Here is a 17,627-nt window from a genome sequence, read left to right on the forward strand (position 1 = left end):
CTTGAGGCTGTGTCCTCTGGTTCTGTCAGTGCTGCCTGGAGAAAGAGCCCAACCCCACCTGAGCACAGCCACCTTTCAGGGAGTTGTAGAGAGTGATAAGGTCACCTCTGAGTCTCCTTTTCTCCAGGCTAAAAACACTCCCAGTTCCCTCACAGGGAGTGTGAGGAACACGCAGTTATTCCTCACAGGATTTGTGTTGCAAGCCCCTCACAGGGTTTGTGTTCCAAGCCCCTCACAGGGTTTGTGTTCCAAGCCCCTCACAGGATTTGTGTTCCAAGGCCCTCACAGGATTTGTGTTCCAAGCCCCTCACAGGGTTTGTGTTCCAAGCCCCTCACCAGCCTTGTTGCTCTCTCTGGACACACTCAAGCCTCTCAACATCCTTCCCAAACTGAGGGGTCAGAACTGGGCCCTTGGACTCGCCCATCCCTCCAACAATTCCAGGTCTCCCTGCAGGGCCATCCTGCCTTCCAACAGATGGGCACACGCTCCCAGCTTAGTGTTTTCTGCAGATTTACTGATGAAAGGCTCAATCCCCTCATCCATGTCATCAGTAAAGATACTGAACAGGCTGTCCTGTAAGTGCTGTGCGGTGACACTCAGTGTAAACTGTTCCATCACCTTACCGGGTACTGAGGCCACACTGACTGGCCTGTAATTACCAGGATCCTCCTTCCCACCCTTGCTGTGAATGGGCATCACACTGGGCAGCTTCCAGTCATCCTGAAGCTCTCCAGTGAGCCAGGACTGCTGGTAAATGATGGAGAGTAGTTTCACAAGCTCGTCTGCCAGCTCCCTCATCACCTTGGGCTGGAGCCCATCTGGTCCCATGGACTTTTGAACATCGAAGCAGCTCAGCAGTTCTCTGACTGCCTCCTCCTGGATAACAGGGGCCCATTCTGCTCCCTGACACCATCCACCAGCCCAGGAGGACATTGGTCCTGAGGACAAGCCATCTTCCCACTAAAGACTGAGGCAAAGAAGGTGTTAAGCACTTCCGCCTTCTCCTTATCTGCATTACTAAATTCTCTCTAAGACCCAGTAGAGGAAAAAGATTGGTCTTACCATTGCTTTTGCCATTAATATATTTGCAAAAACATCTTTTCTTATCCTTTAAAAAGTTGCCAAATTAAGTTTGACCTGCGCTTTGCCCTCCCTATTTTTTTTTCCTACATGCCCTAGCAGCTCCCTTAAATACTTCCTGAGAAACCTGACCCTCCTTCCAAAGATGATGCATCTTCTTTTTATTCCTAAATTCCTTCAAAACCTCCTTGCACTTCCAGGCTGGACATTTGCCTCATTGACTCATCTTTGGGCACACAGGGACAGTCTGTTCCTGTGCTCTCGAGATCTCTGCTTTGAAGCACGTCCACCCTTCCTGAACTCCTTTGTTTTTAAGGGCAGCTTCCCAAGGAAATCTCTGAATAAGTCTCCTGAATAAACCCAAGTCTGCCCTCCAGAAGTCCAATGTAAATGTTTTATTAATGTTCCTCCTGACTTCACCAAATATTGAGAATTTTATAATTTCGTGATCAATGTGCCCCAATGACCTCCAACCAGCACATCTCCCACCAGCCCATCTCTATTTGCAAATAACAGATCCAACACAGTCCCTCCCCTGGTGAGCTCACCCTCCAGCTACAACAAAAAGTTGTCCTTCACACATGCTAAAAATTTCCTGGACTGCCTCTTTTCAGCTGTTTTAAATTCCCAGCAGATGTCTGTTAGGTTGAAGTCACCTACAAGAACAAGGGCTGATGATCCAGAAACATTCTCCAGCTGCTTGTAGAATGAGTTGTCCACCTCTTCTTCCTGGTTGGGTGGACAACAACCAACTCCCAGCAGGATGTCAGCCTTGCTGGCCTTCCCCTTAATTCTTACCCACAGTCATTATCATTAATTTCCATTTCCATGGCATCAAAAACTCCCCAATATAAAGGGCCACCCCTCCACCTCTTCTTCCTTTCCTGTCTGCCCCTTCTCAGAGGAAGTATTTTTTGTCTGGTAGTTAAATAAGCATTGCAGTCAAGGTTCAGCCAAACATTTTCCTGAGTTCTAAACTCTGCCGTGGAATTTGGGTTGTGCCTCCAGCTCTGCAGTAACCCCTATGGCAAGAAGATATGTGCTGGTCTAAGAAGAGAACATTTTTGTCCACGTTCATAGAATCAGGACCCAAAAAAATCTGGAATAAGAAAGATCCAAGTTGTACTAATCAAACACCAAGTGGGGTTGTTGAACGTTCACTGCCAGAGCTTTGGAAAAATAAAAAAGGATTCAGGAAACACATTGGGAATGGTGCTGTAGCAAAGTAGTTGGCATTTCTTTGGATAGAAACTTTTCCAGATAGTTTGATGCTATGGTTTTCTCAGCTAGGGATACACAAGTCCTCATTCTCAAATTCTTCTCAGCCCAGTTCCATTAAAATTACTTTGAATGTGCCAAGGGATGATGTCAGTATTTTTAATTTGATGGAGTTTAAAACACAATCACCTCATGAAGAGATAGGAAAAAAAATTAAAAAACTAAATCTGACTACCTTTTCAGATATGAGGTTTTAGATGTACCCATGTTTCTGAGCGAAGGAATAACAATGCTTGGTCTGGTGACAGTCCATTGGCTGCGCTTCAGACAGTGATCAGAAGTGAATTATTGATGAATGAGTGTAAGAAAAGGGAAAAGCACCAAGAAATGATTGTCCCAGTGTATTTGCTCAGCTTCAAGGAGTCTTCAGTTTAAGGATCTTCCTGAATCAGAAGTTGTGTCTTCCTTTAATTTTGCTGCTCGTTTTTACTGCCCTTCTTCAGCTTTGTTTTCTGTTGCAGTTCCCCAGCATTAATCCATGAATAAATAGGTTTTGATGTGAAATTTGCAATCCTATCCATCCTACTTGAGGAGCAGAATGGAGGAATTAGACTAGAACTGAGCAGACAAGTCCTGAATAACCACCTTCCATTTCAATCACAACTTATACAAAAAAAGACATAATCTGCTTTCACTGCTGTCTCCATATGCTCCTGTGCTGTGCTGGAAGTAAAACTTTTTTGCACACTTGCTCAAGGTAGGAAATTCCTCTGAATATCCATCAGAGGGATGTGAATCCCAGCCTGGGGACTGCAGTGTGGAAAATTTCTCATAGGCAGGGCATGGAAATCTCTGTGTTGAAGAACAAGAAGAAATAGGCAGAAGCCCAGACTGCATGTGTGTAATCTATGCAAACACCAGCATTAATCGATGAAATATCAGTAATCATTTGTAGCCCCATTGTCCAGTGGTAAAATTGGCATTTGGGGACTGTTACATCACTGCAACCACGATGGGGTCTGCAGACAACTCAGGAAGGAATGGAAGCTTTGTCTCCAGCCACCTCTCTGCAAAAGCACTTTGAATAGCCCTTGTAAAGAAGATTTTGGGGTTGTCATAAAATGGTTGTGATGAAGCAAGCCCTGAAAAATCATCACTTTGTGTATGGGTGGGCACTTTGCTAGCAGACTCTCAAACACCCATCTAATGAGCTCTTAAAAATCAGACTTGCTGTTATCTAAAGAGCTGTCCCCGGCAGAGCAAAGTGGGCAAGAATATTTATGTGTCAGGAGGAATGAGAAGAAATAGGAGCCTGGGCTGGGTGGTGGGGAGCAGAACGAGCAGCACCAGAGGTCATCTGTAATCTCACTGTCAGGGTTTGTGCTCAGCACCATTGCCAGGCCCTGCTCAACACAGCCAGGGGAATCTCATTCAAGAAAATGAGGTGCTTGGAGGAAGGAAGGATTGCAGATGTCTAAAGCAGATTTGTTTTCTCCCTGCCTCCAATTTTGCATCTGTTTGTTTTGATGACGTTAGCTAGAGGCAGACCAACAGAGGAAATAAGAGTTATATATTCCTGCTGCAAAATCAGGCATGTTTCATCATCAATAACAAGAAACCTTTTCGTTCTAGTTGCAGAGGCATAATCATCACATTTTCAAGCAATTTTTAAACCATTTGGACATTTTGCTTAATTTGTGGACTGATATAAACGTAAAATATTCAAATTAAATATGCTCAAGTAACATATATACCCAGTCATTTCTTATTATCTCTTGCTGTAGCAACTCTTTATCTTAAAATAGTTTATCTTTTCAATATGAAGAACACGAATCAGCTATTTATTTCCCTACTTTAAGGTTCTTCTGAGGAGATATCAATGTATACCACAGTAAGCTAGCTGTCATTTGTTTTGCTCAAGTATTATTGTTCAGCTGGAGGGATTTGCTGTTGCCAGAGATAAGGGTGGAAGCACAGAACTCATCTCCTTTCTTGGGAGCTGTTTGATTCCCATACCCTCGGTCTGCAAGGGAAATCTGGGCCAAAAACCAAATGGTTTGGTGTGCAAAATGGTGCATTAATGATTCTAGATATAATTAAGGTTGTAAAAGAAGCCTCCAAGGCAGATTTATAACTTTGATGTCTTCACATGGTGGGAATTCTCAGGAGAACTGAAAAAATTCACTTTTCCTGTTAAAGACTTTTCCCATCCTTCTCTGGATCTGTCCACGTAGCTCTTGGTACACCTTGTCATTGTTATCTCCATGGATAGTCAGATTTTTATGGGCACAGGTTTGTGTTTGGTGAGAAAAAGAGAAGCATTAAATGGGGTTTATTTAGTGCATACCCATAATTGTAACTGTAGGATCAAAACCAATATAATTTGCCTTAATATCTTGCTTTTTAATGACACTGAAATAACAGCTCCAGATGATAAAATCTGCCTGGAGAATCTGTATCATGTCAGGCAGCTTAATTGGTGTTTAATTTTTCTTTTTTTCTTTGCATCAAGTGTGTTGTCATGCCCCAATGCATCTGCCTTAACTATTAAAAATATCCTTTTTTTATTTAATGACTAAAATTGACCAGTTTGAATTGTACACAATCGATCACTCCAGTGATGTTATTGTTTCCCAAATTGTCATGATTTTTGTTAAAAGAACCATGGATTTAATAGAAGCAGAAGCATAGCAATAAAATATAATACATCATGCACTTGTTCTGCAAAATATGCCTCTCAATTAAAAAAAAAAACAAACCAACAAACTGAAAAAGCTCATTTTGCCTATTTTCATTGTTAGAAGTCAGTGGTATATCACAGCTCTTAAACACATAAAGAAATAATTGATAACTTGAAGAAAAGTGGGGTTTGTGTCTTAAATTTAATATCGTGTTCAGGAACTGGTTTATAACCAATCTTTTAGTGATAAACCACATTTAATGGAACCAGAGATGGGTCATTCAGCTGAGAGTTCTTAGGATAAACAAATTTCTTGTGAATTTAGAGAGTAATAGCTCCATTAGAGTTTTTACAAGAAGAAAGAGTAACTTGCTAATCTAGTGGAGGTTTTTGAAGAAATTAATGAGCATATGGCTAAGGGAAGTCCATTTGCTGTGGTATTTGACTATCCAAAAATATGTTCAATATTTGATTTTAACTGATAAAAGAAAGTGAATGGAAAGGTTTTCTTGTTGAAAATGATGTCTGATTAAAATAAATACCTAAAGGGTGAACAAAAGTGCAAATTTAACAGTGGAAGGACCTCACTGACATTATTCTAATGAAACTTGATGAAATCCTGGCTGTTCAATGAATAAAAAAGTTATTAAAAATTAAAAAAATAGGAGAATGTTCTGATAATTTAGGAAATATAATTATAATCATGTTTAGGAACTATTGTCTAGTATCATGCTTTCCACACATCTCATGTTGTTGTGTCTGAACTGAACACCAAAGTAAAAAGTATCTCTAATGTGGTAATTTTAAATTTTAGGAGTGGTACTCTTGTTTAGCTCAGATTTAAAAATGGACAAATGTGACAAAACCATGACTGGAACTGCAAAGAAAATAAGGAGCTTGTACAATAAAGTACCTGCTCCCTGAAGGTAGAGATTGTCTTTGGATTTCAGGAATAATCCTCCTAAAGCTAAGGAAGATAAACACTGCTGAGCTTGTACGGTCATAGCTGAAAAAATAGAGTTAAGTGCTGTGCTTGGCAATTAAACTTAGAAAGGAAATTGCCTTCAAGTTAGAAATGAAAGTTCAGCTTTGTCTTGTAAGGATTTCGCGCATATTTCAAATAAAATTTAATACATCTCAGACACGAGATGAATTAACAGACATGGCAAATATTAACATGGCTCCAGCATGCCTCCTCTTTAAGGTCCCCTCAGAAAACCTTTCTTCTGTTTTGTCACAGCTCTACTTTTAAATAATTATTAGTCTATGACTGCAGCTGTTAAAGATGGTTAATTTATTTCATTGGTGTGTCCTGTAGGTGCGGGTCTGTTGGTGAGTTACACATGCACACAGGACACATCTGTGTGAACTATTCTTTTCCATTATGAAACAGCATAAAAATTTTTTTTTTCAATATTTAGCTATGAGGAACATTTGAAAACCTGCACTTTTCTTAGGAGAGAGTTGTCAGCATTCAGAAACACACATAATCACAGGATATGATTCTATGCAGATGCTTTTATTGAGAGCTCTGGGAATCAGGGATACAGACCCAAATCTGACTCCAACACGGCTTTCCAGCTGAACCTATTTTATATTCTATCTTTATATAACTTGCATTTTAATTATTAAACTTATATTGTTCTATTGCATACATTGACATGAGTTTCTCGTGATCTTTCTTAGGCCCCTGACCTCAGTTTCTCATGATTATTCTTACGATTAAACAGTGATTATATTTAATTACTAAACAATCATCACATCTAACAATTATCTCATTTATCATGGACTAGCTACACAGGTGCAGTTCTAGCAAGGCACAAGGCCTTCATGTACCTAAGGTATTTATTTTTTCTTTTCAGGGCCTACTAAGGTTAATTTTCCTTTGAACCCTAAATCCCCATGATCTTAAAACCCTTTTACTAGCAAGAGGAGTCATTTACCTCTGTTTTACAAGCAGATTCAGCGCTTTGCACACCAAAAGATTCCATTCTGCTTGGGTGAAAATACTTCAGAAACAGCTAAGATTTGAATAGGCCTTTCAATCCTCAAGTAATGCTTGATGAAAACGCAGTGAGGAATGACACCTTCTCAACATTTGTGGATTTTCTGAATGTGTTCTGCATTGTCCCTGCCCGTGCTGGTGACAAAGAGTTTGATTTCTTCTGGCCTCCTCAAGCCTTGCACAGCAACAAGAGAGAGCCACATTTTGTCATGTTCCATGCAGTTATTATTCAAGTGCTGAAGGCAAAGCTTTTATTTTTGGCTGATAAAGAGATGTAGCATGAGGAGTTTAGGTTCTTGCTGAGCTTTGTGGGCTGGTGAAAACCTGTGTGAAATCATGACATGGTGCAAAATCAGTCATTGGAGTGAGGATTTCATTTGAGCATCTCCTGGAAGTTTTTAAGGTTTTTAAGGAGAAACACATCCTGAAGCCCACCTGCATGGGAGCTTTGCTTTACTTTTTCAAACATGTGTTTGCTCATCACCATAATCAACTTACAACTTCAGTTCAGTTTATCTTTGTCTCCATCATCACCCACACCTGGGGATTGCACTACCCTGGGCTGTCTCCTGGCTGAGAGGAGCAAATTGCACTGGTCACTTTTTCTTCTCTGCACCTTTAAGTTAATGAGGAATTAAATTATTTGTGACTTTCTGTCTGGGTGGTGTAAGGATTTCGTAAGAGTATGATTTCAGAATTAATTTTTGGGTACTGCTTGAGGTGAAACTGCCAGCTTTCTGAGAAAACCTGAAATGTAAGTAAACATCTGCCCTGTGGTGCTCTCAATTGCCAAAGTGCAGCTGACCTGCAAAGCAGAAGGTCCTTTGGGCCACAGAGTAACACTGGCTGCCAGAATAATTCCTGTGATTACCTTCTCTCCAGATTCTGCATCAGAACTGAGGAAAGGAAAATCTCAGATTCTCACTCGAGTGTTGAATAAACTGCCAATTGTTTGTACATAATGAATTTTAATAATTTTCTCAATGTACATTTGTGGATTGCTCACAATAGCTGAATTCTTTTGTTCCTGTGCCCAAATAGAGTGGCTTCAAAAAAAAAAAATATATGCAGAAATATCTTGATTTTAAAAACAATGTATGCAGAAATATCTTGATTTTAAAAATAGATTAGGTCTACAATCTACAAGTATTTCTGGTGAATACATTAATGATGAATACCATACATAAAATTATGAACACTGGAACATTTCAGTTAAATACATGCTTTGAGACTTGCTGATTAAATGGATAAACCTTTAAATATTTTTAATGTAACTGAACGACAACTTATGTCTATTTTCATATTTCTAGAGATAACTGCAATAACAATTTGTAGCACTTTGGTTAAGTGCTGAACTTTGAGGGAAGAGCAGCAATATGGAACTTTGCAGTAATTACAGGATTTTAAATTTACTTTTAACAATCATTTCAATATTTGAATGTGAGGATTTTTTCATCATTGTGCCCGTAAAACTCAAACTCACAAGTCTTCAGCTAGAACAAGCTAAAAGAAATTGAAAGTTTAATTCATTTTATTACTTGTATAATGAGAATAGTTATTTGCAAGAAATAGTTTAGTAATTTTTTTTTTTTTAATTTCTATGAACAGGTGATATAGTCAAGTATTTTGAATGTCTTCTAAGCTGGATTTGGCATGATATTCCGTGATATTCTGGATTTATTTGTATGCTATTGCAATTAGTGACTTGGGGCTCAGAACAGTTGATCATTTCAGTCAAATTATTTATTATTTTTTTTTTGCATTTGCAGGGTGCTCTGGCCCACTAGGGATAGAAGGAGGGATTGTGTCAAACCAACAAATCACTGCATCCTCCACTCACCGAGCTCTTTTTGGACTCCAGAAGTGGTATCCCTACTATGCACGGCTTAATAAGAAGGGTCTTGTGAATGCCTGGACTGCTGCAGAAAATGACAGATGGCCATGGATTCAGGTAACAGATGGAGCCAAGGAGGAAAAAAAATATCCTTCATTCAATTTCCAGTGTCACTTAAGAAACTGATGAAGACAAGTGGTTAATGAACAGCTATATCCTTATTCACTGTCAGGGATATAGCTGGGGCTAAAATGGACTATTTTGTTGCAAAACAGTGATAATCTTGACTTTACAAATGTACAAGCCCTTTTTTTTTTTTTTTTTTAAATTTAAAAAGCCATGTGCATATGTTCCATTGTGGCTTCCAAACCGTGGAAACAGATTTATGTAGACTCCTTTCAAAAAAAGCTGCTTTCCACATATGTTGTATTTGGTGGTCAGCTCCTTAGAAGCATATCACAGCTTTATGTCTTGGTGGAGATACCCTGACACCTGCTAAAGGTTGTAAAGTGTGGTTTGGGCAGTGCCAGAGCATGCTGGAAGAGCTGGTCCTCTTTGCTGAGCTGCTCTGGGCACACAGATTAAGTACTACTGGAAGTAACAGGAAATGTTTTAATTAAGGTTGAAACAGCTGTTTAGTTCAGACACATCCATGAGGCTGAAAATACACATTTTCACATCCCACTCAAGCATGTTATTGCTAGAGTGATTCAAATGGCAGTGTCCTCACTGTGCACTGGATTTCTCCGTGCCCAAAAAATTACTTCAGTAAAAGTAGAGAGTATGAAGTCCTGTAGGAGCGTTTTAATGGAGATAATTATCTAGTGGTTGTTGTAGCTCTTGGCTTGGATTGTGTTTTCATGATATGGGAATTAGGCAGAGCTTTGGCAATTTCAGCTGTTGGTTAATAAAGGTCAGTGAGTTGGATACTTATGTGAAAACTTTCATGGTCAATGTGTGAGGAGGATGCTTCCCTTCCAGTGAATCCACTGCAGGATTTAGCAAAATGAGGTATTTGAACATTTTATCCGCCAGCATTAAGTTGAACTGTCCATAATGCCCTCAGCTGTGTCAGACACACTCTAATTGAGGCTACCTTGGTGTCCATGGCATTAATATTTGTCCATAGTCAATGTTTTTGCTCTGACTTTCATTTTTTTATTTTTTCTGAGGGGCTCCTACATATCTAGAGGTAGAAGCATACAGAATTACCTGCTCATTTTTCTTGTATGGAGAGCAGACACAAAGCACTGTTTGATGAAGTCTTCTTAAACTGGTGCACTGGGAGTGCTGGATTTTGTCACCTCTGAAAAGGAAAAGTGGTGTTACTGCTTGTTATTTATTGCAGAGTGAAAACACAAAGGCCCTTCAACGTGTCGTAAGTCAGTTCTCCTCCATAAAGATCAGAGGGGTTAGGAAGTCTGTAAAATTTACACATTGAAAAGAACTGGAAAGGATCATGCAGGGAAACCTGAGCAGATTTATTTCCATGGGAGTAGAAAGCTAATGTAACTTCAATGCATAATGAAAAAGTCCTCTTTTGGGCTGTGTTAGAGTGTAGGATTTATTAAATGAGCTGGAGAAAGATTTCAAAATCATTTAGCACTGGCCCCCTAGACCTGTCTTTTTTGAGGAGAAGAACTGGATAGGGATATTTAATGGTCTAATGCTTCGACATTTGCTCTTGGCACCGTGGGGGCAGTTCCCAGGCTCCCTTGGACTTTGCTCCCTGGGAAGTCTTCCCTCTGCTCTTGCTGCAAGGGACATCCTTGGGCCAGAGGAGAAAATGTGTTTAAAATCATCTAAATCATGCCCATGGCATCAGGTCTGAAGAATTTGTTCTTTTTTCTTTGGAGGTTTGGAGGTTACTCCACTACCTTACAGGTAATTTTGACAGCCATGGGGTGTGAGGACTTTTGAGAAGCTTACATCACACAATTAACATGTTTTAACCATTCCCTTATTTTCCTTCTCATTTTCTTGCAAAATAAACTTTAGTCTATCGTTTTCACAAAATTTGCCAAATGCTATTTTTTAATACTCTTTTCTTCAGTTCGTGGCAAAATTAAAAATATTCTTTGTCATTTTAGAGCAGAAATCTTCAGAGGATTTCTTTCCTTCCTTTTCGCTTTCTTTAAAACACCTGGAACCAGAAAATCTGAGACTTTTTTTGGGGGGGGGAGATTCTAGTTGCAAGGAAAAAGTGTTTTTCAGTGTTCTACAGAAAACCTATTTAGATCTGGCAAGGTGGAGACTCACAGACTCACACTTTATGCATAGTAGATCTTTACATCAGAGCACAGTCTTGTTCTTCAAGTTTTAAGAAACAAACACAGTGTGGGCGAGCAATTTGATGAGAGGAGAAGCAGAAATCCCACATCTTATTTCTCCATTTCTGTAATGCTCCATAAATTTTCATGGAGGGGTACAAAAAGTCAGATTTGGGCTAAATTTTTGGCTCATGGGAGACAAGATGTCAAACTCTCTACTTGGGTTTTTACTCTGTTGTGTCACCAGCTCCTTCCCAGACCCTACTGGGAGCAGGAATCTTTTCCTTGCTGCTCTGAGTGACGAAGCACTTGGTCCAGAAGAAGAAGGTACTGAAAAATGGTGTGAGTGTTTATCAGAGATTAAGTGGGAAGTTACAAAGCCAGAAAATCCATTTTTAGGACATGCAAATTAACATTTAATGTGGTGAACCTGAAGCAATCGCCTGTTCCCCTCTTGTAGCTTCTAATGGTAGATAAATTCTAAAGGAAGCCGTGTATAATAGGCAAAGTCCCTCAAAGTATGATTATGTACAAGCCTGTAGCTATTTTTGCCTTGTTCCATCATTATCAACTTTCTTTGTCATTTAATTCCTTTATTTATATGCAGCCTGGCAAATAAAAGGTTTGAGTGTTCTTCTTATAACTCACTTGTAATGAGTGGAGAAGTTTTGTTTTTTTCTCTAATCTTTCAGGTGTCTGATACACATGAACTAATTAGTATGCAATTTCATTTTCCTGCATTCTCCTAATGAACTGAAAATTGAAATTGCCATTTTAAATTTACACTCTCAGCATGTAATTAGTAATGGCACTACAATGCTTGTAATTGGCTTGTGATTTAAAGGGTCACTGACCATGTTTTTGGAAGCAAATTAAAGCCTGAGTAAGTCATATCTGCCTTTTAAAGTTCTCCTGACCTCTGTTTCTCCTCACAGGTTGGCTGTGATAAAATAACACCTGTGTGCTGCTTAGCACTTTATTAGTGATATTAACTTTTATGGTTTGGAAATGCAATGACAAAAAAAAAATCACATACATTTATTTTTCATTAATTGGTCCTGAAGTATCACCAAAAAGATCACATTGACTGTTGCAGTTATGAGTCTCTTTTGTCAACTCTTTTTTCTTTTTTTTTTTCTTAATTTTTAAGCAGTTTCTCTTTTCCCTTCTATTCTTTAGCCTTTATGGTTTTAAAAAAATGTTGGTTTGTTTTTTGTCTGATTTCACTTCATCTTTTCTCATTCCTTGCATCCATATTTTTCTACTCCTGTATTAGTTATTCTTTTTAAGGCAGTATGAATCAGAATAGATATGGCCATGGGCAGGATTATTGTTTCTGTTCTCCCTCTACCATATCCAAAATCATGGATATGATCCTGCCCATGGATTATCATCTAATAAAAAACACAAACTTCCAGCAGGAGTTTGTGAATGTTACTCCTCTCCAGGGAATTCCAACCTATGAATCCATGCCTGTGCCCTTATACTTCTCCTCTCCCACTTTCAACACTCCCAGGCTGGTCTCCCTGTTTTAACCACCCTCAAATTTCTTAATTCATTTTTGCCCTATTGACAACTTTTACGTATTTTGTGGTTTTTTGGACACGGAAATCCTTTTTAGAAAGTGTAAAACCCACAGCCACCAAGAACAGATTGCAGCAGAGTTTACACCTGGAGAATTTTGAGAAAATGCACTAATTACTGAGCATCATGCCACTATTTGGGAGATGTGTTTGAACACCTGACCTGCTGCTGGAGACTGTTGTGTATAAATGTAAAGTGTTAAAAAAAATAATAAAACCCATATTTTGTTATCTCTCACTAAAATGACATAAACTGTTTCTCCAGAGACATTGGTATGGTTACAAAACATTTTTTTTAAATAAAATATTCAAATATTTATTTTGTTGTTGCGAGTAGTTGGAGGTTTGAAGGATTAATTTACAAAACAGGTAGACTGCTCAGTTTGGTTGCAGAAGCAAAAGTGGGAAGTAAAATTAGTTCAAGCTGACTATTCAGCTTTTTTCCTATAGTTTTTATTGCATACAAGATGATCCAAATATTTATTCTGAGGTTTCTTCTTCAAAGAATTAATCCTTTTCCATTTATATTTCATATATTTTTCTGTTTGGAATCAATTGTTGAAAGTCAAGTTGTAATGTCAAAATGGAAAAGCTACAGATCTTACTTAGAATATATTTAAAGACAAATATAATTCTATAATTTTGCTAATTTATTCCCCAAATGTTTTTTCTGAAATTATGTGCTAAAATTCAGATTAAACACAATAATGATAAATACAGCAGTTTGATGGAAAATGTGCCCAGCCTCTGATTAGAAATTTAAATATATTAGTACTCCAGTCCAAAGTAAAATATATTTGGTTTATTTACCATTTCAGTGGGTCTGTTGTAAATAATACCTTTTGCTTTTTTTATATTTAGCTTATTTAATAACTGTGCCCAACTTTAAGAAAATTTCTTCACTATATTTCTTGAAACTATGAGCAAATACTTTTGCTGCAGATATTTTTCATAAAAAAGATCACCTGTGATGGAAAGGGACCTAACCCAACAGAGTCAGGACAAAAAAAATTCCCTGATCTCTGTCTTATTTAGAATTAATTTATTTAGTCTTTTTTGTTGTTGTTGTTGGAAAGCACAGAGAATGCTTTAAAAGAAAAAAATCTAACTATATTGGCATATAATTGCTGTTAGGTAGAATTTATGTTTTGATTGAGGCTTAATATGTTTTTTACACAAGTGTCTCCACACCACTTTTTGTTTCAATTCCACCTCTTGTGCTCAGCCTCCCCTTTTTTGAGACCTTCAATCCCGTAGCAAAATTAAATCTGTGACTATGAATCTCTCAAGCCTAATCATAGCTACTATGACACAGGCTAAAATTATTTGTATAAAAAACCCTTAAGTTCCATCATTCTTATCTCCAAGCAGAAAACCACAAAGCATTGTGTGGGTTTTTTTCCTAAAAAAAAAAAAGAAAAGTTATCAGTTTCCCCATCAAGAGCCTCCAAAGAGCAAGTACACACCAGGTGATAGCTATTTGCTAATGAAATGATAAAACCCAAAATACACAGAGGCCTTGCAGAACATTCACTCAAACATCTGCTGGTGAGAGCTCCAAGCAAACTGCCATCTGTGAAACCATTCATTTTGTCAAAGTTCATTTCCTCATTCATGAGCGCTGGTGAACGGGCTTCCAAAAATACCTGTCACTGCAGTTTAAATGTTTTATATAGCTTAATGCAGCTCTCATCTCAGTGTCAGGTGGACTTTATATGAAGTGCAGTCTCAGAGTCAACCTGCAAGGTGATGTGCACCACGTAGGAAGATTTAACCTGCTAAGTTAAATGCTAAAAAGTTATTAAAGTTCTTATTTTTATTGTCAATATTTAAGAAATTGGCTCAATATCACAGAAGGATTTCCTTGGAGGATATTGATGAGAGGCAGTAGGTATCTGAAAGCCCTTAGCTGTGGAGAACAGAAACTAATAAGGAAAGTGCAGTTGAATTAAAACAATACCACGCAGGACCTTTGATCTGCAGGAATTAGAAGAGGTTGTCTGCCAGCCAAAGCCTGCCATAAATTCACCTACTTCAGTGAACTCAATACCAGTGTCTGCTCTCTGCAGACCTCCCTCAGCATCTGAATACTTAGCTTACAGGCCAAAAATGTAATTTACGTACTCAGAGCAGAAAACAAAGGGGCTGAGAGTCTAGTTCTTAGTGCAATCATCCACAGACTCCCCGGCGCCCCTGTATCTCGGTATCCATTTCATATCACACCTCCTGCTTCCATCCCAGGCACAGACACATTCAAACAACTTTGGGCTGAGGTTCTGGGTGCACAAAACAGTTCAGAGTCAGCAGCCCCGTGGCAACTGAAGCATGCTGCTGTTGTGAACACCATCCATAACACACTCTGTCAGCCCCCGTGCCAGCTTTCCTTAATTACTGTGTCGGAGTCCAGGGCTTCCCTCTGGCTGCCCTGGCAGGTCTGGGACCCTGGCAGGGGTCAGGAACCCCCCTGGACAGAGCCCCCAGAGACACTGTCTGTGATCTCTGTCCATGGAAAAGAGTTTTCAATCTTACAGGATGAATTACAAGCTTTGAGTGTTTGATAAGAGTAATAATTAAGTGTGATACGGGTGCAAAAGTAAAATTTTAGGATTCTAGATTAGGGGTTCAGAGGGGACAAGATGGAGGAAATTGGGTGTGTCGTGTCCTTTTTCTCCTTCTTCATGCCCTCCATGTTTCACTGTGGTGTTGGCATTTTTCTGTTGGTTCAGGCTGGGGACACACTGTCCAACGTAGGTGACAGATATTGGCACGTTATTGTAAATCCAGCACAGGTAGTTTGTGGTATTTAATGTTTGTACCATCCCACTGAGGGCAGAGCCCCACACGCTGCCCTGCAGGACAGAGCTGCGGCAGGGCAGCAGAACATGGTAGAGATAAACAGAATAAACAACCTTGAAACAGCACAGACCAATTATGGCTTCTGCTTTGGCAGCGGGACTGACAGACAGAGACTTTCTACAATCTCAGAATCATCAATACCACAGATTCCGACATTACTGCACCTAACGTGGCTGAAGGACTGAAGGAACAGGACCTTTAAACGCTTTATTCCCTGCATCTGCAACAATATGCATTCCAACTAATCTTTTCTTTCCCATTTGCCACTTTGACATTAAAAGCAATCAATTCTCAGAAAGTGGTGACACAAAAAGGAACAACCATGCATCCACTTGTTTTTTGACGTCAGGAAGAAGAAAGCAAGATTTGTTCCAGCACCCTTGTGGTGGTCCATAACAGAATGATGTGTGGGTATCCTAGTCACCTTGTGGGCAGCACAGCATCCAAATCTGTGACATGATGTCATGCTAATGTGTGATAGTCAAATGAGTCATTTTTAGCTTCTAAACACTTGCTTAAAAGCTGGCAAAGCAAATGATCCTCACTTGTAGTTTTTGTCCTGCTAGACTTGACTTCCAGAAAAGTGTTGTTTCAAGTTATTTCAATATAAAGCTAGGGTTCAGGGAACAAAGTTTAAGATAAAATAAGACTACATGTCAGGATATTAAGATTATTTTGGTGTGGTATGCAGGCATAGGTACACAATCCCAGGATGGTCCAGCTGGGAAGGGAGCCCAGTGGGTCACTGGTGTCACCTCCCTGCCCCAGCAGGGCCACCCCAGAGCACAGGACTGTGCCCATGTGGCTCTGGAATGTCCCAGGAGGAGTCCCCAGAGCCTCCCTGGGCTCTGGCAGGGCTGGCAGTGCCCGGGCAGGAGTTCTGCTCCTGGGCAGGAATTGCTGGGATCAGCCCTGCCCGGGGCTCTGGGGCAGAGCCTGGGGCTGCTCTGAGTCCTGAAACTGGGACAGACTGGGACAGACTGGGAAAGACTGGGACAGAGACTGGGACAGACTGGGACAGACAGACTGGGACAGACTGGGACAGACAGACTGGGATAGACTGGGACAGACAGACAAGGACAGACTGGGACAGACAGACTGGGATAGACTGGGACAGACAGACAGGGACAGACTGGGACAGACTGGGACAGACAGACAGGGACAGACTGGGACAGACTGGGACAGACAGACTGGGACAGACTGGGATAGACAGACTGGGACAGACTGGGACAGACTGGGATAGACAGACTGGGACAGACAGACTGGGACAGACAGACTGGGACAGACTGGGACACACTGGGACACACTGGGACAGACTGGGACAGACTGGGACAGACTGGGAAAGACTGGGACAGACAGACAGGGACAGACTGGGACAGACTGTGACATACTGGGACAGACAGACTGGGACAGACAGACAGGGACAGACTGGGACAGACAGACAGGGACAGACTGGGACATACTGGGACAGACTGGGACAGACAGGGAGATCCAGGGAGAGACAGCAGGGACACCCAAGGACAGACAGACGAGGACACCCAGGGACAGACAGGGACACACAGGGACAGACAAGAACACTCAGGGAAACCCAAGGACACAGGGGGACACAGGGGGACACATGAGGACACCCAGGGACAGAACGGGACACTTGGGGACAGCCAGGGCTGAGGCCCCTCTCACTGGGCTCCTCTCCATCTGAGCAGCCCCTGCTCCCTCAGCCCTTCCTGGGCACGGGGATGCTCCAGGCCCTGAATCCCCTCTGTCCCTCCATGGACCTGCTCCAGGAGCTCCCTGTCCTCCTGTCCCGAGGAGATGGGTGCTGCACTGCATATGTGCCCTCACACAGGGCTGGGCAGGGGGGTAGGATCCTCTTCCTGACCTGCTGGCAATGCTCATCCCAGTGTCCCCCCAAATCCCATAGACCTTCCTTGCCCCCAGGACACTCTGCTGGTCAGGGACAGCTCATTGCCCAGCAGAACCCCCAGGTGCTTCCTCACAGAGCCACCCCAGCAGGTCCCCTCCAGCCTGTGCTGCTGCCTGGAGCTGTTCCTGCCTTTATTAATAATAAAAATAATAATTTCCCTTGTTAAGCTACAGACA

At 40.7% G+C, this 17,627-nt stretch overlaps 1 protein-coding gene across 3 annotated transcripts in view; it reads left to right on the forward strand.

Moving 5' to 3' along the window:
* The window catches only part of EDIL3 (EGF like repeats and discoidin domains 3), a 237,245-nt gene that overhangs the window by 155,055 nt on the left and 64,563 nt on the right, over positions 1-17,627 (forward strand). For all 3 annotated transcript variants that reach the window (XM_002189898.7, XM_030258476.4, XM_072922905.1), the window contains one exon: positions 8,754-8,935. In XM_002189898.7, the coding sequence (XP_002189934.2) occupies positions 8,754-8,935 (182 nt within the window). The remainder of the gene's footprint in view (positions 1-8,753; positions 8,936-17,627) is intronic.

Source organism: Taeniopygia guttata, chromosome Z, assembly GCF_048771995.1.
Source record: "Taeniopygia guttata chromosome Z, bTaeGut7.mat, whole genome shotgun sequence".
Taxonomy (NCBI): Eukaryota; Metazoa; Chordata; class Aves; order Passeriformes; family Estrildidae; genus Taeniopygia; species Taeniopygia guttata.